Here is a 24,189-nt window from a genome sequence, read left to right as displayed (position 1 = left end):
CCGTGGTATTATCCAAAGTTAATGTAAACTTGAATAATGTACATCATTTGAATGTAATAATGAAGTTGATTGTTTGTGGAAGCTCCAGTGAATGAGCATTAACTGAGTTTTAAACATCACTTTAAATGGAAGATTTAAAGTGATGTTTAAATCTTCCATTTAGGCCCCGCCCACTCGATCGGATCGGCGATCGGTATCGGCCGATACTGATTCCGGCGATCGGCCCCAAAATTGGCGATCGGAGCATCCCTAAACAAACCCTGTATATGATGTTATTTAGTTGTGATGTGGTGTTAATGGTCTGTGTGTAGATCCTGCAGACGGGGCAGGAGATCATGGAGCTGGACACCAGTGGTTTTGCTACCCAGGGTCCAACTGTGTTTGCTGGAAACATCGGTGACAACAAGTACATCATCCAAGTCTCTCCCATGGGTATTCGACTGCTGGAAGGAGGTACAAATAACGTCTATTCATTCTTGAGTCCTATAGTCCATATTTTGTATTTATTAAAATTCTGTTAGTAGAATTAGCATGATGATGCAAACATGTCAAATTGACATTATTATGGCAAGTTTATTTATATAACATTTTTCAACACAAGGCAATTCAACGTGCTTTACAAAAATGAAAGATATTAAGAGCATAAAACACGTTAGAAACATTAAAAAGCAAAGATAATAAAACAGGAATAACTCAGGTACATGAATACAAGTTACAGTGCAGTGTGAGATGTGAATAGTTCAATTAAAAGCAAAAAGAAAAGTCTTCAGCCTGGATTTAAAAGTAGTCAGAGTTGCAGCGGACCTGCAGGTTTCTGGGAGTTTGTTCCAGATATTTGGAAATATCCCTCACCAGATTCTCACATTCCTCTACCCCTAGTCTTCCAGTGAAATTATAGTTATTTTGACAGTTTTCTAACCTTTTTATATTCCTTTCAAACTTCTCTTTCATCCATTTTGCATCCCAGACAACACATTTCCCGTTTTACTGTTACCTGAAACCATCTTTGACCTTTAACCCTTATGTTGTGTTGGGGTCTCCCGTGACCCATTTCAAGTTAAAATTATATAATAACTACGCTCTAGTTTTTTTGTATGGGAACAAGGCTTCATGATATCCTCTAACAGATATATAAACACTACAAAACTGATTTTGACCATTTTAGCCAAGTCTGAAGGTCTCTAAAAAAAAAAGTGTATAATTTGCTGTTGGGGTCTGGGGAGACCCAGCTGAATTGTTTTGGGTCACTCGAGGTCAAATTTGGCCCAATCAAGATCTTTGACTTTAGACACCCCTCCCCCACCCCTTCATCAACTGTAACAATAATTTTTCGCAACATGCACCTGGTCTCCCCTCCCTCTGCCCCCCTCCCCCCACGGGAACTCGACCTTTCACAAAGAACATGTACACTAACACTTGAACCTGAACACACACATGCACGTGTGCAATATGTGGTGTAATGTGTTTTGAGCCATAACATTAAATTAAAACAGGATTGTACGGTTATGAATGCATAATAAGTTAGTTATGATGTAGTTAAAACAATATTGGATGATAGTCATTATTTTTGTGTTTTGGACTGAGATAAATCATTGGTCAAAATTGACCCGCGACCACCATGAACAGTAACAGCTTTTGAACACAACACAAGGGTTAAGAAGTACAATACTAGGGTTACACCACTTTTAAATTCCCAGATTTAGGATATTTAAACTCTGCTTTAAGACATGTTTTCAACCTGTTTCACTGACCTGCTCTCTCTGTATCTTCCCTCAGTGACACAGCTCCACTTCATCCCTGTGGATTTGGGATCCCCCATAGTGCATTGCTCCGTGGCGGACCCTTACGTCGTCATCATGACCGCAGAGGGAGTCGTCACCATGTTTGCTCTGAAGACCGACTCCTACATGGGGAAAACTCACAGGCTGTCGCTGCAGAAACCACAGATCCCCACCGTGAGTCAACCCTCCTCCTCAGCAGACCTTTAAAGAGGCATTTCATATTAAAAAATATGAATAATAATAATACATCTGGAGTCTCTGGTACTCTAGTTTAAGTAGAGTCAGTCTGGAAGATGTATTCAGATCCTTAACTTAAGTAAAAGTAGGATTACTGCAGTCTAGAAATACTCTGAGCTGATCCAGGTTTGTGTCCGATATGACGTAATATCTGAAATGTGGACCCACGGCCCTATCAGAAACGTTGCTATCAGAAACAATGCCCGACTGTTTTGGACGTAATATGGTCGGTGTTTACATTAGCATCGCTAACACTCAGAGCTAACCTGTACTGGAGAGCATGTGTGTGAAGAAGCAGGAAATAAAAAGGAACTCACCTTGTGGTGTAACCGGCAAGAGAGAAAGCCTTTGAGCTCCATACTGTTTCAGAGATAATCCTTGATAATCCATGATATGGCGTTTCATCACGGCAGTATTTAGTTTAGACAGTAGCTGCCGGGTCCCGCATGAGCTCAGACCCCTCCTTTTATTAAACCTTTATACCCCAAATCAGTACTTTTGAAACAGGAAGTGAAATAGAGGGATATGAGGCATGGCTAGAATGGGTGATCTGTTTGGTATTTTGAGCAAAACACTTCATAGACATGTTTATTATATATTTGTATAAATCTGAGACCTATGCTATTGCCTAAGAATAGCATGATAGGTGACCTTTAATGTTAAATCGTTTTTAAGATATTTTCTTTTTAGTAATCGCTAAAAAATGGTATCCTTCCTCCAACTTATTTCTTCATACTGTGTGTACGTTTGCACCACTAAAGCAAATTGTGTGTGTAAGCCTATTTATCATTAAACCTGATTCTGATTAGAAACTTTAATTAACATGTTTAAAACCACGTCTAATTGAACAGCAATCCCGCGTGGTCACGCTGTGTGCGTACCGAGACGTCAGTGGCATGTTCACCACGGAAAACAGAGCGAACTCCTCCGTCCAAAAAGAGGACGCCATCACTGGGAATCAGTCCGAGGAAGAGACCATCATCCATGACCTCAGGTAAGAGCATCACCTCCGCACTGACACGTACAACCAGTATTTTACGGTGTTAAAGGTCACCTATTGTGCAAAATCCTCTTCTTCATGTCTCTTCTACATCAACATGTATCCCCTCTTCTTCATGTCTCTTCTACATCAACATGTGTCCCCTCTTCTTCATGACTCTTCTACATCAACATGTGTTCCCTCTTCTTCATGTCTCTTCTACATCAACATGTATCCCCTCTTCTTCATGTCTCTTCTACATCAACATGTGTCCCCTCTTCTTCATGTCTCTTCTACATCAACATGTGTCTCCTCTTCTCCATGTCTCTTCTACATCAACATGTGTCTCCTCTTCTCCATGTCTCTTCTACATCAACATGTGTTCCCTCTTCTTCATGTCTCTTCTACTTCAACATGTGTCCCCTCTTCTTCAACAAAGATTCTCTCTCTTTTTGTCCTGATCCATTTCTATAAAAACCTGTCTGAAAATGAGCTGATCAGATTTTGGCCACTTTATGATGTCATAACGATGTTTTGTCTTGTGTAACCATTAGCCAATCAGCAACCAAGGTAACCCCCCCCCCCCCCTTATCACCTGAATCTCCTCCTAGAGCACCATTGAGTTCTTTGTAACCAAATGTCTCTCAGAGGGGCGTGGGGAGGGGCTCCTTATTTTCATCTAAAGTAACAGACAGAGAATCAGCACTTTGGAAACAGGGCTGAAACAGAGGGGATTATGGGTAATGCTGCAATGATCTGTTTGGTGTTTCAGCCAATCAGAGACAGGTTCTGTATATATCTGAGACCTGTGATATATTGATTAAGAGCAGTATAATAGGGGACCTTTAAATGTTTGCGTGTACAGTAGCAACTTAGTGGATGACGAGGAGGAGATGCTGTACGGAGACTCAAACGCCAGCGCTGCGCATGGAAGAGATGAAATGGGACGCAGCTACGGGATTCACGGGATTTATGGAAGCGACGGACAAGGAAAAGCAGAACCGAGCCACTGGTGCTTCATCTGCAGGGAGAATGGAGTGATGGAGGTGCGAGGAATATGATGCATATTAAGAATATATGTGACCTGCTTTATCAAAATCAAATGGATGCAGAGAGACTTATTTTGAGTCAAATGTGGATTTATGTTTTGTGGGACTTTGGTTGATTTTAAACAAACAGGTAAACAAACCTGTTTTTTTTTAGAATATGAATCTGTTAGCGCCATATTCAGATGTTATTTATACATTTTTAAGCTTGTAAAGACAGAATGACAAGATCCTAATTAGCCGCTCAGCCACCTTTCGATACGTCTCACTGAAATGATAAATGACAGGCTAATAGAAACACGATATGTTGTTTTAATCTGATCACAAATAAAAACAAAGAATATCAAAATAGTATCGCTGAATACAGATAATAAATACAGTGCTGCTAACGCTTGTAAAGGTATGACGACGAGCGGCAAATGGAGCAACTTAGAGGTAAAGGTGATACAACGTGTGTTTGTGTTTTTTGGAAAATACTTACAAAACGAGACTTTTCCTAATCCCAGTAATACAAAAATTGTCCTTGTTCTCCTTATGCCAGGGGTTCCCAAACTTTTCAGCCCGCGACCCCCAAAATAACAGTGCCAGATAGTAACTCAAATAACAGTGCCAGATAGTAACCCAAATAACAGTGCCAGATAGTAACTCAAATAACAGTGCCAGATAGTAACCCAAATAACAGTGCCAGATAGTAACCCAAATAACAGTGCCAGATAGTAACTCAAATAACAGTGCCAGATAGTAACCCAAATAACAGTGCCAGATAGTAACTCAAATAACAGTGCCAGATAGTAACCCAAATAACAGTGCCAGATAGTAACCCAAATAACAGTGCCAGACAGTAACTCAAATAACAGTGCCAGATAGTAACCCAAATAACAGTGCCAGATAGTAACTCAAATAACAGTGCCAGATAGTAACCCAAATAACAGTGCCAGATAGTAACTCAAATAACAGTGCCAGATAGTAACCCAAATAACAGTGCCAGATAGTAACCCAAATAACAGTGCCAGACAGTAACTCAAATAACAGTGCCAGATAGTAACCCAAATAACAGTGCCAGATAGTAACTCAAATAACAGTGCCAGATAGTAACTCAAATAACAGTGCCAGATAGTAACCCAAATAACAGTGCCAGATAGTAACCCAAATAACAGTGCCAGATAGTAACTCAAATAACAGTGCCAGATAGTAACCCAAATAACAGTGCCAGATAGTAACCCAAATAACAGTGCCAGATAGTAACTCAAATAACAGTGCCAGATAGTAACCCAAATAACAGTGCCAGACAGTAACCCAAATAACAGTGCCAGATAGTAACCCAAATAACAGTGCCAGACAGTAACCCAAATAACAGTGCCAGACAGTAACCCAAATAACAGTGCCAGATAGTAACCCAAATAACAGTGCCAGATAGTAACCCAAATAACAGTGCCAGACAGTAACCCAAATAACAGTGCCAGATAGTAACCCAAATAACAGTGCCAGATAGTAACCCAAATAACAGTGCCAGACAGTAACCCAAATAACAGTGCCAGACAGTAACCCAAATAACAATGCCAGACAGTAACCCAAATAACAGTGCCAGATAGTAACTCAAATAACAGTGCCAGATAGTAACCCAAATAACAGTGCCAGATAGTAACCCAAATAACAGTGCCAGATAGTAACTCAAATAACAGTGCCAGATAGTAACCCAAATAACAGTGCCAGATAGTAACCCAAATAACAGTGCCAGATAGTAACTCAAATAACAGTGCCAGATAGTAACCCAAATAACAGTGCCAGACAGTAACCCAAATAACAGTGCCAGATAGTAACCCAAATAACAGTGCCAGACAGTAACCCAAATAACAGTGCCAGACAGTAACCCAAATAACAGTGCCAGATAGTAACCCAAATAACAGTGCCAGATAGTAACCCAAATAACAGTGCCAGACAGTAACCCAAATAACAGTGCCAGATAGTAACCCAAATAACAGTGCCAGATAGTAACCCAAATAACAGTGCCAGACAGTAACCCAAATAACAGTGCCAGACAGTAACCCAAATAACAATGCCAGACAGTAACCCAAATAACAGTGCCAGATAGTAACTCAAATAACAGTGCCAGATAGTAACCCAAATAACAGTGCCAGATAGTAACCCAAATAACAGTGCCAGATAGTAACCCAAATAACAGTGCCAGATAGTAACCCAAATAACAGTGCCAGATAGTAACCCAAATAACAGTGCCAGATAGTAACCCAAATAACAGTGCCAGATAGTAACCCAAATAACAGTGCCAGATAGTAACCCAAATAACAGTGCCAGATAGTAACCCAAATAACAGTGCCAGATAGTAACCCAAATAACAGTGTTTCCCATACATCGACATACAAACCCCACAGATCCTCAACTCCGGTGTGTCTCACTCTTTAAGGCGAGACACGGCAGGCAAAAACATCGTTTTTCATGCACTGGTCAATTTTGAGATTTTGTGCTATTTTGATTCCATAACATGTTTTCTTTCAGGCTTTTGGAAGGAAAACGTACAAAATACACATTTAGGTGTTTATTTTGCTATAGTTTGTCTATTTGTGTCTGTAGATTTCTCCTAAATTCACCAAAAGTTAGCATTCTAACGTAACATAAAGTACCGCGACCGCTGTTTGCACCATGTCATCAGAGGTATCGTTGGAAAGCTCCGTCTCTCCTGCACAATCTCATCGGATCCAAATATGGTAATTTCCTTTGTATCAGCAACCAATCGTGAAAGTGCAAAGGGGTCTTAAACCAAGAAACTAAATCTCATTGGCTGGTGTCAATTTCTGACAACGTGATTCGTTCAGATGCGTCACGTGGTGTGCTAAAACACTTCTTGGTTTAGCTTTCCGCTGGAAATTTAAATCTTAAAATGGCAAAAGAACAGCGGAAAAAAAGTGTCACTTGCACGAAGCAATGTTAGACAAAAAACAAATGATCCCGAACACGAAATACCTTCACGGAGTGTGTCGAGGCGCAAGCTGTCATCCAAAGAACAGGAGGGTTTAGGTAGCGCCTCACAGCAATCTTTAAAGGTCGTTTTCTCAAAAGAATTAGTTTTTTCTACTATTCTGAGTGAGAAATGTCCACTTCAGTAGCACGTACATACACCAAACCTTCCAGTTATATTCCTATCAATATTCTGAAGGTTTTTACAGAAGGGTTTGTTCATATATCATTCATAGCCTGAATTATTTAACATGTTATACCTAAAAACATGGTGAAAATTGATATTTTACAGCTGTTTTTTTGAGTGAGAAAAAGAGACATCCAAAATCCCTTCTGAAAAAACTTTAGATTCTAATATGACTACAAAATGAAACAAGAATTTCGAACCTGGCTTTATCCAATGTTCAGATTAGGGGGGGGTGGGGGGGTAATAATAATTTTATTTAACCCCTGCTCTATGCTACTATCATAAAAAATGGGTTAGCCTGAACAATGCGATGGATATCCATGAATAATAAGCTGCTGATTTGGAGAACATAATACAATAAATATATAATTTGAAAGCCAAGAATCTCCTTTTTCACAATGTGACTGATTTTGATAAGCTATGTTTACATATGCACTTTAATAAATAGCATGTTAGTGCCGTTTCTAGCACGTTTTTTATTGATTTCTTTTTGTTACAGATCTACCAGCTCCCAGAGTGGCGGCTGGTGTTCCTGGTGAAGAACTTCCCCGTTGGTCAGAGAGTTTTGGTGGACAGTTCTTCCGGCCAATCGGCAGCGCAGGGGGACGGTAAAAAAGAGGAAGTAACTCGGCAAGGAGACATCCCGCTCGTCAAAGAGGTGTCTTTGGTCTCACTGGGCTACATGTGCAGCAGACCGTATTTACTGGTGAGTTTTGTTGTGTGTCTGGATTCAAATTAAGCTCCATAAGAAAAAGTGTTTTTGTTTTATTGATCTTGATATCTACGTATATCCAAATCTAAAAGAGTTCTTGATTTCTAAATACACAAGACAATAGAGTGCCACAGTGACGCGTCCTAAAACCCGGAAGTATATTAGCATTTTACCACTTCCGGTTCCTTCGACAAAAACCAATGCAATCTCTCCATAGGATTTTGGAAACTATCTGGAACTAAGGTCTGTGGTTGAGACACATTGAAGAGACGGATCACGTTTTGTTCTAGGACATTAAATCCATCAGCAGTGACCCCACTGGTGATTTCTGAAGAGTTGACGTGTCTGAAAAACGATGGTTGTTACCAAGTGGCTGAATAGGACTACAGAAGTTGAGGAGGCCGTTGTACGTCATTACGCCGAACACAAAACACTCCTCTAAGTTAGTTTGCCCTGTTCTGCTTGAAAGCAAGTACCTGCCTCCTGCAAAGTGTTCAAACAAACGCTTCAACTCGTACCATTTAGAATCTGTGTGTTTGAATATGGATCTGAAGTTGGCGTGACGTTGAAGCAGCGACCCTGCTGTAGTTCGTTGATAGCATAACGTTAGCATTTAGCTTCTGGCGACTAGATTTATGATTATAAAATTATAAAAGTAGGGTAGACATGTGGAGATGATCCGGCTGAACAAAACGTGATCCGTCTCTTAAATGTGTCTCAACCACAGACCTTATTTCCAGCTATTTTCCTAAATCCTATGGAGAGATTGCATTGCGTTTTTGTCGAAGGAACCGGAAGGAGTTTACTTTCGGTTTTTAGGACGTGTCACTGTGGTTCTCTTTGGGTTCTTGTTTTATAGATCAAAGGAGAACATCTTCTTGATTTGTAGTGTTCTTGTTGTCTAGATCTATAAGAGGAAATGCTCTTGTTTTCTAGGTCCATGTGGAGCAGGAGCTTCTGATCTACGAGGCGTTCCCTTACGATCAACAGCAGCCACAGAACAACCTGAAAGTGCGCTTCAAAAAAGTAAGATCTTAACATCGATAAAGATGGACATCATGGAGTGAAATCTGAACAAAGTGGATCTTAACTGTGCTTCTTTACTTCTGCACAGGTTCCCCACAACATCAACTTCAGAGAAAAGAAAACGAAGGTTAAGAAAGATAGGAAGGCGGAGAGTGGAGCCACGGAGGACAGCGTTTCTGTGAAAAGCCGGATCGCCAGATTCAGATACTTTGAGGACATCTCGGGATACTCAGGGGTGAGGATGAAAAGAAGAATAACAGCCGTGTTGTGACAACATTTAAATATAAGGAAATAATGGTATAACTATATTAATAAGGCTGACACGATATCCTGGGGGAAATACACAAGCGAAATGGAGCAGTCAGTAAAGTAATATATACAAAATAGATACATTATAATTAGCTGTTATTACATACTTCTTTAATGGTAGAATTTCCCAAGGCAGCCCTACTTGATTATTTGCCACCTTTTTATACTAAGTTACATTTTACAGGTGTGTTTTCCATCATCGTACTAGCTCTCCTCGTTGTTTCAGGTGTTTATCTGCGGGCCGTCTCCTCACTGGATGCTCGTCACGTCCCGCGGAGCCATCAGGCTTCATCCAATGACCATCGACGGATCAATAGAGTCCTTCGCTCCCTTCCACAACATCAACTGTCCCAAAGGGTTCCTCTACTTCAACAAACAGGTACACACACACACACACACACACACACACACACACACACACACACACACACACACACACACTCACACTCACACTCACACTCACACTCACACTCACACTCACACTCACACACTCACACTCACACTCTCACACTCACACTCACACTCTCACACTCACACTCTCACACACACACACACACACACACACACACACACACTTCGGTAGTATTCGTTGGGGGTTGCCTTCACTGTCACTTCCACAAAGAGAAACAAAAACACAACCTTGTAATTAAATGATTATACTGTGTGTGTGTGTGTGTGTGTGTGTGTGTGTGTGTGTGTGTGTGTGTGTGTGTGTGTGTGTGTGTGTGTGTGTGTGTGTGTGTGTGTGTGTGTGTGTGTGTGTGTGTGTGTGTGTGTGTGTGTGTGTGTGTGTGTGTGTGTGTGTGTGTGTGTCCCCTTCAGGGTGAGCTAAGGATCAGCGTCCTGCCCACCTACCTGTCCTACGACGCCCCCTGGCCCGTCAGAAAAATCCCCCTGAGGTGCACCGTGCACTACGTCGCCTACCATGTGGAGTGCAAGGTAATATCCTCTCACACAGAAGAAGACACACACATTTAAAAGTGTTTGAAAAATCTCACTGGTCTCCGGCTTGAGCTTCAATCTCAGGATCCATGTATGTGTGATCCTCTCCAGAATGGAAGTAGTCATCACATACAGAGCATCAACTAGTTCCTGAACAGTGTCCTTCACATGCTGATATCCAAGAGAGGGAGTTACACAGTCACAAGATGGAGGAATAGAAAGCAGTACATCTTGTCATGTACAAAATTCTCAACATTCTGACTTTTTCTCAAAATCCTGACTTTTTCCACAAAATCTCAAAATCCTGACTTTTTCTCAAAAATCTGATTTTTTAGAAAAAGTCTGATTTTTGAGAAAAAGTCAGGATTTTGAGATTTTGTGGAAAAAGTCAAAATTCTGACTTTTTCTCAAAATTCTGACTTTTTCTCAAAATCCCCAAAAAATCAGTTTTTCTCAAAATCTCCACATTCTGACTTTTTCTCAAAATCCTGACTTTTTCCACAAAATCTCAAAATCCTGACTTTTTCTCAAAAATCAGACTTTTTCTCAAAAATCAGACTTTTTCTCAAAAATCAGACCTTTTCTCAAAAATCAGACTTTTTCTCAAAATCCCCCCAAAATCGGACTTTTTCAAAAAATCACAAAATTCAGATTTTTTTCTCAAAATTCTGACTTTTTCTCAAAATTCTGACTTTTTCTCAAAATTCTGACTTTTTCTCAAAATCCCCAAAAAATCAGTTTTTCTCAAAATCTCCACATTCTGCCTTTAAAAAAAAAATCTGAGGTTTTTTCTCAAAATAAAAAAAAATCTGACTTTCAAAAATAAAAAGAATCTGACTTTTTCTCAAAATTCGGACTTTTTCTCAACATCTAAAAAATGAATGATTTAAAAATGTTAATAATCCCTAGTCCCCGTCTTGATCTTCAATCTCAGGATCCATGTATGTGTGATCCTCTCCAGAATAGAAGTAGTCATCACATACAGAGCATCAACTAGTTCCTGAACAGTGTCCTTCACATGCTGATATCCAAGAGAGGGAGTTACACAGTCACAAGATGGAGGAATAGAAAGCAGTATTCAATGTTTACTTCAGATTAGCTCCACGTCAGAAATGAGCATGCTTGTCATATGTCTATCTCCATAGAGGCTGAATCATCATGTTAATCACATAGCTATCATATGCCTCAAACAGTCCTGATGCTCTTCTAGGTAATCATACATCCTGTCATGAACACAGCTACAGTTGGGATACCTTTGTTATCATGTTACTCTCAGATTGGAAGAGGACATTCAGTATCCACACACACACACACACACACACACACACACACCTCCACCATGCGAAGTAACAGCGCGTCGATCGCTTTGAAGAGTTTGAGATGAAAGCCCTCTGGCCTAACGTTTTTTCTCTGAGAGAGAACAGGAAAATCAATGTGTGTGTGACTTTGAAGGGATTTGTGTTTGATGTGAACTTTTTCTCAGATTTTTGGGGGGGATTTTATTTTCTCTTTTAGGTGTACGCTATTTGCACGAGTGTGAAAGATCCGTGCACACGCATTCCCAGGATGACGGGAGAGGAGAAGGAGTTTGAAACCATAGATCGAGGTCAGAAACACACACACACACACACACACACACACACACACACACACATACACACACACACACACACACTTCTGGTTTATAATTTAATTTAGCTACTATTTTATTTATTTGTGTTGCTACTATTTTTTTAGACTTCAACCTACAGTTTTAATCGCAGTGTAGTGAGCGGGTAGTTCTCTGATATTACTTTAACTCTGACACACTGTCCCGTTGTGTCTCGTGTGTCTCTGCAGATGATCGTTACATTAACCCTCAGCAGGAGAGGTTTTCCATCCAGCTCATCTCTCCGGTCAGCTGGGAAACCATTCCCAACACACGGTAAAACCTTCGCTCCTTATTAATCTCATCGCTCTTTGAAAAACAATTAGTGTTAAGTTAGCAAAAATCAATAAAGACACCTTGTTTTAATAGACATGAGGCGCCTGTATATGTCCTGACCTTCCTTTGTGTCTCTCTAAGGTTTGACCTTGAGGAGTGGGAACATGTGACCTGCATGAAGACGGTGGCGTTGAGGAGTCAGGAGACGGTGTCCGGACTGAAGGGATACATCGCTGCAGGAACCTGTCTGATGCAGGGGGAGGAGGTCACCTGCAGGGGGAGGGTCAGCAACACACACACACACACACTCATTATTCATTTATTCATGATGATGACAAAAACATCATCTGACTCCTTCCTGTTTGATCCTCAGATCGTGATCCTGGATGTGATCGAAGTCGTGCCGGAGCCCGGTCAGCCGCTCACCAAGAACAAGTTCAAGGTTCTGTACGAGAAGGAGCAGAAAGGCCCGGTCACCGCTCTGTGCCACTGCCACGGATACCTGGTGTCAGCCATCGGACAGAAGGTCTCACACACACACACACACACACACACACACACACACACACACACTCACAAAGCACATATCTGGAGTTTGAAAATTACTGCTGTCCCCTCATTCCAACTCCCAAGATTCAGCCTTCCTTTTCCATTAGCAGTACTTTCAAAGCAAGCGACGGGGATAAATAAAAACAGGGTGTGCAACAGGTCTTATTTTCATAAACAGTTTATCTTATCCTGCTTTTGAATTGGACCCATGGACAGGCAATTCAAAAAAAAAACATAATGGAAATGTATGTTTTCTCTCCAAATAGGCACTTTCACACCGGAGTACTTTTCCCAGTATAGTTCCGACAGTTCTTGAAATGTTGCGTTCACACCAAAAAAAATCCAGAACTAGAACTTAGTTCATGAGAACCTTTTCCCCCCCCCTTTTCAGTCCCTGCTAGAGAGCAGGTACTTTCATGGGAGAAAAAGGTTCCCATTTCTGATTGGCTGGGCGGATTGCAAACCACGCCCCGTAAAACGCAGAAAAGTTTTTGTGAAGCTGCCATTTTATTTGCTTGCATTAGCATTATTAGCATTAGCATTAGCCCAGCGCACCAACGGAGAGAGACTAACTTATGGCAACACAAAATAAAACATGGGATCAGTGGAGATGAGGAGGTGTCGGCGTTCTGGAGATTTACTCTGAAGGCTCCAGTAGAAGCTGCTGGGAGTCCCAGCAGCTTCTACTGAAGCCAGACCCTAACTTCGGGGACTTCCGGCCGGGGACTTCGGGTGGCAGTATACGCCGTGAAGTTGTTTGCGGCCTGCCAGTAAACCCAAAGCAGAAGAAGAAGTGACGTCAATGGCTCCCTCAGGGACTTATTCCGGTGTGAACGCGATTTACTAGATAGTTCCAGGAAATAAAGGTGCGGGAACTATTCCTGGGAAAAGTACTTGGTGTGAAAGCGCCTATTGAAACTGTTACCTTAGCATTATAGAACTCATGGTAACTTTGATAACTTATTTAAAATGGTGTTTTATTACACAACAAACAGCCACAATCAAAACTAATGGCCACAAAGGCACTGGTTTAAATAAACAACAGAATGAACTAAGGTAGACTCTTTAAATAAGAGTTTTAACAAGTTAGCACACAAGCAAAATGACTAACAAACAAATAAACAAAAGAAAGCCTCACTTCTAAAGTGGAAAGGAGAATTAGGCTAACAAAAAATAGGCTGTTATAAAACACAGCCTGGAGACAAATTAACCACAGTTAACGTTGTTCCTTAAATAAGCAGAATACAGGTACAAGCACACAAATACAAACAACTAAGTTAACCACTGTTAACTGAACTAACACAGAATGTACGGAGCGAGTGCCGAGAGACGTCTGACACAGATTCAGACCTCTCCGGACTAACACGTGCACACGGTCTTGTAGTCGCCCCGGAAGGTGTGTGCGGGGATTGGAGAGTCGGGCCCGGCCTGCTCCAATCCAGATCTTCGGTCACGCCTACCGGGGGAGGGACAGGAAACTGGCATCCAATGGCGTCGGGGCAACGGCACAGCTCATATACATATATAATACACAGCTGCAAACACTTAGAGAAAGGTTAAAGGTTAAGCAGATAGAAGGCGGCGGCTGTAACAGTTTCATAAACAGTTTTGCTTTTGAATGGAAAAGGAAATGTATTTTCTCTCCGAAGGCATCAGTATCACATTGAGACTGTTACCTAAGCATTACATAACTCTAAAGGTAACTTTGAGCTCCTCCTCGTTGTCCCTGCAGATCTTCCTGTGGGTCCTGAAGGACAACGACCTGACGGGAATGGCCTTCATCGACACTCAGCTCTACATCCACCAGATGTTCAGCATCAAGAACTTCATCCTGGCTGCAGACGTGATGAAGAGCATTTCTCTGCTGCGCTACCAACAGGAGAGCAAGACGCTGTCCCTCGTCAGCAGGGTGAGTACAATCAGTCTTAGTGAGTTTTTCCTGATGTATTATTATGTATTTATTTCAACAAGGACTGTGTGTGTGTGTGTGTGTGTGTGTGTGTGTGTGTGTGTGTGTGTGTGTGTGTGTGTGTGTGTGTGTGTGTGTGTGTGTGTGTGTGTGTGTGTGTGTGTGTGTGTGTGTGTGTGTGTGTGTGTGTGTGTGTGTGTGTGTGTGTGTGTGTGTGTGTGTGTGTGTGTGTGTGTGTGTGTGTGTGTGTGTGTGTGTGTGTGTGTGTGTGTGTGTGTGTGTGTGTGTGTGTGTGTGTGTGGTGTCAGAGCTCTGCTGTCTTCATGCTGTTGTATGATTGGTGTTTAGCCACAGCACCTCCGCTTTTAGGGTTGGCGTAGACCCGGAGGTCCCCCGGTGTTGTTGCGGTAGCTAACGCTACATTAGCAAAACAAACGCTAATATTTTTTGCAAAAGGTGCGGCGGGCTTCAAACACGTTCCCCTCCCCTGGTTTCAACCAAGCACTACATTCGGTTGAACTTACACTTCCCCATATTTATTTGTAAGTAGATTCGAAGATACGTAGTTTCTGACTGCCGCTAGCTGAAGCTTGGTTGCTAGGTTACTCGCTGGGTGTTCTCCGATAAGGGGCCGGGGGGAAACAAAGTTAGTGATTACTGGTTCCATGTTGATTTATTTCAATACAGATTGTTGGGGGGGAACTGAAAGGCTCTTGCCGTACTGGTTACTTAACCCTAACCCCAAAACACATTTAGACGCGATCGCAACACAGAAGAACCTTTCAAATCCCATCATTTTTAAGACCTACTAAATCATATTTAAGACCTTTCTTATTTTTTTGATCATATTTAAGACCTTTTTAAGGCCTTCAATTCTGATTATCAAATGTAAGACTTTTTAAGACCCCGCGGGAACCCTGTCTATCACACAAACAATTATAAAACATGATTTGAGTACAGGTCAATAAAATAATACATAGTACAGTTTAGGGCTGTGCGATTATGGCAAAAATCATAATCACGATTATTTGGGTCAATAATTGATATCACGATTATTAAATACGATTATTCATTGACTTTGAAAAATACATTTATTGAACTTTAAAACAAATACAAATAATAATTTGAACAGTATCTGTTTAACTGTTGATTACCCTGAACGTATAATTCAACTGAAAAACCAATACAAAAATAAATGATATATTTAAATAAATAATATCAAAATAATAAATACCAATAAACAAGATCAACAAATATTTTGGAGCGCACTCCAACAAGCTACTAAACATATATAAATATGATAAATACAAATAAATTAGATCAAATATGTTGCAGTGCAGTCACAACCTAGCAAAGCAAAATAATTGTTTTTTCCGATTATGTTGTTTTCGTAATTGTGGCAGGCCAAAATCGTAATTGCGATTAAAATACGATTAATTGCACAGCCCTAGTACAGTTAAAATATAATATTACAATACAGTTCAAATTGAAAAACTCAGATTATAGTGTAGCTAATGTTGGCATGACTGGTTGCTTAATATCAATTCAGTTGTTAATTTTAAGGGTATATTTAGCGTTAATCTGGCCTAAGTGTTGTGTTTGAGTGCAGAGGAAGATTAACTGCTGCACCCACGACGTTAATTGATTGAAGTATTGACGGTGTGTTTCCTGTAATGCAGTGTCTCTATCTGTGTGTGTTTTTATTAACTGTTCTCGTACTGTTTTTGCAACAGGATGCAAAACCGCTGGAGGTTTACAGCATCGAGTTCATCGTGGATAACAACCAGCTGGGATTACTGGGTAACATTTAAAACACGCTAATGATGCACATTTAATTTAATTAGCAAAGAAATGTCCTTATTTTCTCATTAACCTCCTTTCTCTTTCCTCTTAGTGTCCGACCGAGACAAGAACCTCTATGTATATATGTATTTACCTGAAGGTATGTATGTATGTATGCTAATGTGTAAAGTTTAACAGCAACAGGGTGAGAATGAAAAACAGCACAGATTCACACAGATTAGAGATGAATCAAATCAATGTGAAAAATAAAATGATATACAGTTAAGTAACTTTAAAATAGGAAATGAATTAAAATGAAAATATATATATATATACAATTGTTTTTGATTGAAGACACATAGAAAAGACATTTGGTACATTGATAGGAACCTCAGTAGACACAAATGAGAGAGATTTGAAGAAGGTTAAGAAGGGTTGCCATTATGGCGCATTTCCACTGCAGGGCCTCGCACGGCTTAGTACGGTATAGTTAGGCCTTGGTAGGCCAGGCTCACTTTATGCTGCGTTTCCATTACAGTTTAGTAGCTGGGGCAGTAACTATAGTAACGCAGTGTAGGCGGAGCCGTGACGTCATCTTCAATGCGAACCACAAAACCAACACCAGCCGTTAGCCGTTAGCACTCAGAGCTCACAGCTCCTCATATCTGTTCAGAAACTAGACAAAAGTTAAACAAGTACAAACCACAGACTGTCTGTGTCATGGTGAATACAGTCGCTGCTTTATTTATGTCTGTATAGGCCGTTGTGAGTGTGGACGGTCGGAGCATATACTGCGTTAGCTTAGCCAATCTCCATTTAGAAAACACGCATTTTAAAAGGTTTTTCGCCTGCCGTCTGTCTGCAGACTTGTCAAAGCATTAATTCATGGTTTTTACTAACCGGTATCAGTATGTTGTTACTTCGGCATCATTTTGAAACGTGTATTACAATTAAATCACAGTCAAATATGTTCATTGTGTTGTAGTTGTAGCCCCCTTGCCAGCGATGCTCTCTCTAGTTTAGCATACTCAGCCCGACTCAGCCCGGTTGTTGGCCCGGAAAGAACCACGATTTTGGAGAGCCAGAAAAACTGAACGAGTACCCGCTAGCCGGAACTACGCCTAGTGGAAACGCAATACAAAACGGCACGGCACGGCACGCTTAAACCGTGCTACGCGCTGCAGTGGAAATGCGCCATTAGTGTAAAACCTAGAGGTTTCGCCTCTTAAAGAACATTTAATTTGATCCAGTTTTAGAAAAGACATAACATCCCTGAGCCACTGAGCATTGGAAGGAGTCTTGTCAATAGCGAAGAAAAAGCTAGAATATCTAATTGCCTCGAGTTGTATATAATAAGGTTGCAGGGAGAGGCTTGACACTTGTCACAGTTGTCAATGACAGTGTGATATATTTGGGTCGTATATATCAGTGTTAACTCACAGTAACAGGTGTGTAATGAGAGGTGTGTTTGGTTGCAGCTAAAGAAAGCTTCGGAGGGATGCGGCTGCTGAGGAGAGCTGATTTTAACGCCGGAGCGAACATCAACACGTTCTGGAGGATGCCGTGCAGAGGAGCTCTGGAGGCCGGCAGCAAGAAGGCTCTGAGCTGGGACAACAAGCACATCACATGGTTCGGTGAGTGGACTTCTCCCAGATTAAGATTTCAACATTTCAAAGGTTTAATGTCATATACACATACATTTAGGAGTTTAGCAGTCTTATGGCCTGTGGGGTAAGTCCCTGAGTCTGATTAGGATAGATAACTCTATGATTTAAACCAGGGGTGTCAAACTCAAGAGGCGCTTTCACACCGGAGTACTTTTCCCAGTATAGTTCCGATATAGTTCCGAAAATGTGCGTTCACACCAAAAACATCCGGAACTAGAACTTAGTTCATGAGAACCTTTCCACCCCCTTTTCAGTCCCTGCTAGAGAGCAGGTACTTTCGTGGGAGAGAAAGGTTCCCATTTCTGATTGGCTGGGCGGATTGCAAACCACGCCCCGTAAAACTCAGAAAGGTTTTGTGAAGCCGCCATTTCATTATCCTCAAATTAGCATTATTAGCATTAGCATTAGCCCAGCGCACAAACGGAGAGAGACTAACTTATGGCAACACAAAAGAAAACATGGGAGCGGTGGAGATGAGGAGGTGTCGGCGTTCTGGCGATTTACTCTGAAGGCTTCAGTAGAAGCTGCTGGGAGTCCCAGCAGCTTCTACTGAAGCCTTCCCCAACTCAGGGGACTTCCGGCCGGGGGCTTCGGGGGGCAGTATACGCCGTGAAGTTGTTTGCGGCCTGCCAGTAAACCCAAAGCAGAAGAAGAAGAAGTGACGTCAGCGGCTTCATTTGCGTAATCTCCGGGGGGATTTGTTTAAAAAACTAGTTTTTTGGGGTTCGGGTGTTTTGTTTGATTTCAAATAAACAAAGTCTTGGCTTTCAGAATATTAAACTTGTTTCGGCAAATTCAGATGATAAATACAACTTTGAAAGCTTGTAACGGCATAATTACAAGCGGAGAACGGAGTAACTTGGCGTCACAGCAGGCGTAAGAACAGCCGGTGTTTCTCGTGAGTGTTTTCCCCGGGAAACAAACACAATACACACAAACACATCACAGATTATTTCGCGGTGTTTGGCTGCCGAATGAAATCACGTAGCATCAGCACTACAAGTAAACTTTTTTTTTTAAATGTTTTCTTTTTTTTATTAATTACGTTGTTTTCTAAATTGATCTGAGGGCCGCAAAAAGAGGAGGTGGGATTTGCCCATCCCTGCTTTAGATGATGCTTTTCAATCCTTTAATACCCAAGTGTTTCTTATGGACTAAACCTGTGAATGAAATGTCTCCCCACAGCCACTCTGGACGGAGGAGTGGGCATGCTGCTCCCGATGCAGGAGAAGACGTACCGCAGACTGCTGATGTTGCAGAACGCTCTGAACAGCATGCTGCCTCATCACGCTGGACTCAACCCCAAGGCCTTCAGGTTCTTATCACTCATTACAGAGTCACTGCGTATAAACATGACATCAGAAAGACCTTTACTGGCATCCTTTATTATTAAAGTACCTCCGAAATTCCTCCCAAGTACACTGTGGTGGAAACTCCACACTTAATCACCTTCTGGTAAGAAATGAACAAATCTACAAGTTGAAACCAAAGTTGTGTTATTTAAAGTGGACCTATCATGCTATATTTGAATAATATAGTGTAGGACCATACCTATATAAGGCATATTTATACTTTTTTTTTTTTCAAAATACCAAACAGATCATGCATTTTAGCCATGCCTCATTTTGCTCAATTTGACCATTTCTAGCTCTGGGCAGATTCTGTGAGAACAGCACCACCTACAGGCCTGGCATATGTACTACAGCTTTCCTGACGTCAGGACAGTGTTCAAATCTGGATCAGTTTTTATCAGATCCGTTACAGCCCCTTTTTTAGAGATTTGGGTATGGAGGAAAATAGAGAGGGTTGTGTTTTCTGACACTTGGTGAGTTCCCTGGAACACCGGGGACACATATTCATGTAGAAAAGACGTATAAAAGTGCATTTTGCATGATAGGTCCCCTTTAATAAAAAGGTAAAGCATTTAACAGAATCAATATATTTCCAGCTTGAAGGACAGATCAACACTGATCGATGGTTCAAAGATCTGACCACGTTACAACGGAAAAACAAGCACTCCATACAGGAAAAAGACAAAAGGGGAAGGTCTCAGCTAGAATTTACATTACAGTCTTCAGAGATGTTGGCCAGACGGGCAAAACTTGCATACATGCTAATTACAAACCTAAAGCTTCTTACACACCAAAGAACACGTCCTGATGGAACGTCGCCTCACGTCTCTGCGTCTTGGCCATGTGTCGCACTGGAACACACCGCAAAGACTTCAGCCGACGGCCAAGTAGCACGTACGAACTGCGCATGCGTGAGTGGCAATAACTCTCCTTACCAGCAGGTGGCGGTAGTGTGTATTCGTCATTCAAAAGAGGCAACAACCGGAAGACAGACTGCGTGATACACCGAGAGAAGAAGAACAGACTGCGTGATATAAACAAACAACAAATAGCGTGCGTTCCATGTTCCCTCTACAGCGAGAAGCTCATGGGGCTTTCCCCAACCTGTGTCGAGAGCTGGAGTTAAATGAAATCTCAGATTTGCCTTCTTAATAGTTTGTTTGGGTCCCTCACTTCTGTTTCGCTTCTCATGCACTGATTCGCTAAGCTGAACAGCCAATCAGAGTGATTTCTTTGGCCGACGGCCTCCCGATTCAACATGTCGAATCGGCGGTGGAAGGTGTCGGCACGGCCAAAAAGACACGGCGGTGCAGTACACACCAATCTGAGTAGGGCGACAGGACGCTCATCGACGGCCCGACATCGATCGACGTGTAAGGACCTTAAGATCCATATGATAATTGCCTGACAATGGCCAACCCTTCTGTCTTGAGAACATTTAGTGTAGCTGGGTGTGGCCTTGGCTTCTATGCACGAATGGTGGTGAGTGCTCCTGGAATTGTCCATATCCACCGCTGCTACTGTGGTTCGTTTTCGTCTCCGTGTGGACGGGGCCTTAGTAGCTAGGTGTGAATTCAAACTGTTAGAAGATCAACCCAAGATAAACCTATATATATATTGAGACTCTTCCTCCCTCACCGCATTCAAAAACTCACTCAAAACCCACCTGTTAAACACTGCATTCAACCACTGACCCCCCCCCCCCCACTTAAACACTGCATTCACCCACTGACCCCCACCCCACTTAAACACTGCATTCAACCACTGACCCCCACCCCCCTTAAACACTGCATTCAACCACTGACCCCCCCCCCCCCTTAAACACTGCATTCAACCACTGACCCCCACCCCCCTTAAACACTGCATTCACCCACTGACCCCCATCCCACTTAAACACTGCATTCAACCACTGACCCCCACCCCCCTTAAACACTGCATTCAACCACTGACCCCCACCCCCCTTAAACACTGCATTCAACCACTGACCCCCACCCCACTTAAACACTGCATTCAACCACTGACCCCCACCCCACTTAAACACTGCATTCACCCACTGACCCCCACCCCACTTAAACACTGCATTCACCCACTGACCCCCACCCCACTTAAACACTGCATTCAACCACTGACCCCCACCCCCCTTAAACACTGCATTCAACCACTGACCCCCACCCCACTTAAACACTGCATTCACCCACTGACCCCCACCCCACTTAAACACTGCATTCAAACACTGACCCCCACCCCACTTAAACACTGCATTCAACCACTGACCCCCACCCCCCCCCCTTTTTTCTGTTTGTCTCGTTACGTATTTTCTTAGTTTTTGTGTTCCTCTCTGTCAAAGCGTCTTTGAGTTCCTAGAAAAGCGCTATATAAGTGTCATGTATTATTATTATTATTATTATTATTATTATTATTATTATTATTATTATATTGACTTCAGAATCAGGTTTATTTCCAGGTAGGTCGACACGTACGAGGAATTTGACTTGATGTCGTGGTGCATACATAAAAGTTAAACAAGAATGGATAGAGAACTATTTTAAGAAAACTATAATAACATTAAAAAATAATAAAGAATTGCAGCATAGAAATAGAATCATAGAATGTGATAAAAGTCCATGATAGACAGGACTTGGGTAAATGATCCTTTTGTCTTCCTGTGTGCAGAATGCTGCAGAGTAACAAACGCTGCCTGCAGAACGCTGTGAGGAACATTCTGGACGGAGAACTGCTCAACAAATACCTTTACCTCAGCACCATGGAGCGCAGCGAGCTGGCCAAGAAGATCGGAACCACGCAAGACATCGTGAGTACTCAGAACAGGAGAGGGCTGTTATACAAATCAAAAAAATATGGACTAGTGCAATATCCAAACAGCTGGGAGCACTGTAATTTAGCTTTATTTGGGGTCACATTATATTCAAAGTGCATCTCTTTAGAGACCCGAAAATGGCAAATTAAATAGAGCCCTTTAGAGATTAAAAAAAACAGCACAGTAACACTTTAAGGACAAGTGGGACAAACACCTCCCAGGTAACGTGACACTGTTGTTGTGTGAGGTTGAAAGGAGAGCGGTTTGATTCAGTGTCCTATTTAACTTGCCCTCGCAATATAATTTACAAACCGGGCTACAACTAAACCTGACCGCAAGCTTTGCACACGGAACAGTACGTAGGGGTTGTTTGAAATGACAAATATCTACACAAGTATCTACTTAAACACACACACATATATGTACACACACATACACATATATATACATACATACATACATTTGTCTATTTTTAAGGGGTTTTTATATATTTTAATTTGTATTTTTCCGATTTATTTGTGTATTTGTTAAGTATTTATTTTAATTTAAATTAGTTATTTATCATTTTTTGGGTATATTTATTCAGCAATCACACCATGTTCATTTTAATTTGATTCAGTGATAATGTGAATTTTTCTAAATTGTGAACCCCTATACCAGGGGTGTCAAACTCAAGGCCCGGGGGCCAAATCCGGCCCGCGACTTCATTTTATGTGGCCCCACAAGAGCTTGCAAAGAATATAATATGTTTATGATACGGTTACATGCTACTTTACAGAAGCACGTTGCCCATAAACGACATGTCCCACAATGCATCTCAAATTTGACTTTTTCTCAGAATTTGACTTTTTTTTGTCCAAATATGCCTTTTTTCTTAGAATTAGCCTTTTTCTCATAAATAGATTTTTTTTTCAAAATGTCACTTCTCTTTTTCAAAATGTCACAGTCAATGTTTTTCCAGAATGTGGCTTTTCTTTTAAAATCATATTGTGACATTCTTACGGAAGAGACTTGCAATTATTTGCTCTAGACTTCTGCTTTCAGACGTAGTTAATTATGAAGTTATATTAATTAATGATATAGTCTTAAAGTTACAACTGGCCCTTTGAGTGCAACCATAATGCTGATGTGGCCCGTGATGAAATTGAGTTTGACACCCCTGCCCTATATCGAACTCTTAGTTTCCATTATTATGAATTACTAATGTTTAATTCCCGCTCTCTGTGCTCCTCAGATCCTGGACGACCTCCTGGAGGTGGACCGAGTCACGGCTCATTTCTGAGAAACATTCCCCCCCGACTCGTCCACTGAAATGTTTTTTACTCAACGGAGAACAATTTTTTGTTATGGCCGTTTTTGTGCAAAACTGATTTGTTTTTCTTACTTCGTAGACAAAAAAAAAAGAAAAGAGGACAGCTATGTTTTCTTAAGATATTTTGTATTAAAAAAGAAACAAAAATCAGTAAAAATTAATTTACACAAGCGTTGGGTCTGTGTGTGTTTTTTGAGTCTTTTGTGAGCTCGCCCACTCTGTTCTGATGAGTCCACCACCGTTACAGCTGAACATCAGTGAGTATGTGTTACAATGGCGTTTGTTAGCAACCAGGAAATGACAAACAGATGAGAATGTTGCGTGGGGTCTGGGTGCCGTGTTGGCGGGACGTTACGGGGCTCGCTGCTCCGCCCTTTGAGACTCGAGAAAAGATACGGCTGAGTGAGTGTTTCTCCGCGATCCCAACTCGTCTATTACCAACGTTCAGGGAGCTCATATAATCATTGCGTAGGTGTGTAGTGTGATTCTGTGTAGTGTATTTATGGCATCCCGTTGGGTTTGACGTCATCTGAACAGTGTGGGGGAAACTTCTGAAGCAATGGGAGTCAGGACTCAAAGAGAGACACGATGGAGAGCTGGAGCTTTGATGGCAAACACTGACGGTTTATTTGGAGCTTCGGCCGGAGAATTCACACGACATGTCACGGGCCACGAGTTGACCAC

At 41.6% G+C, this 24,189-nt stretch overlaps 1 protein-coding gene across 1 annotated transcript; it reads left to right on the top strand.

Moving 5' to 3' along the window:
- Nucleotides 1-311: 311 nt before the first annotated feature.
- Nucleotides 312-23,650, top strand: LOC117482878 (cleavage and polyadenylation specificity factor subunit 1-like; the record flags this gene model as incomplete). Its single annotated transcript, XM_034131114.1, is given in 20 exon segments — nt 312-453; nt 1,777-1,955; nt 2,870-3,012; nt 3,863-4,043; nt 7,703-7,909; nt 8,852-8,941; nt 9,030-9,176; nt 9,477-9,629; nt 10,073-10,189; nt 11,708-11,798; nt 12,032-12,116; nt 12,258-12,399; nt 12,490-12,642; nt 14,398-14,574; nt 16,308-16,374; nt 16,469-16,516; nt 17,835-17,990; nt 19,209-19,338; nt 22,049-22,187; nt 23,428-23,650. Coding segments are annotated over 20 exon segments (2,595 nt in total), but the record flags the coding sequence as incomplete, so codon positions are not given.
- Nucleotides 23,651-24,189: the final 539 nt, after the last annotated feature.

Source organism: Trematomus bernacchii, unplaced genomic scaffold, assembly GCF_902827165.1.
Source record: "Trematomus bernacchii unplaced genomic scaffold, fTreBer1.1, whole genome shotgun sequence".
In the NCBI taxonomy this organism is placed as follows: Eukaryota; Metazoa; Chordata; class Actinopteri; order Perciformes; family Nototheniidae; genus Trematomus; species Trematomus bernacchii.
Note: the sequence above shows the minus strand (reverse complement) of the source record. Positions and strands in the feature narration are given on the sequence as shown.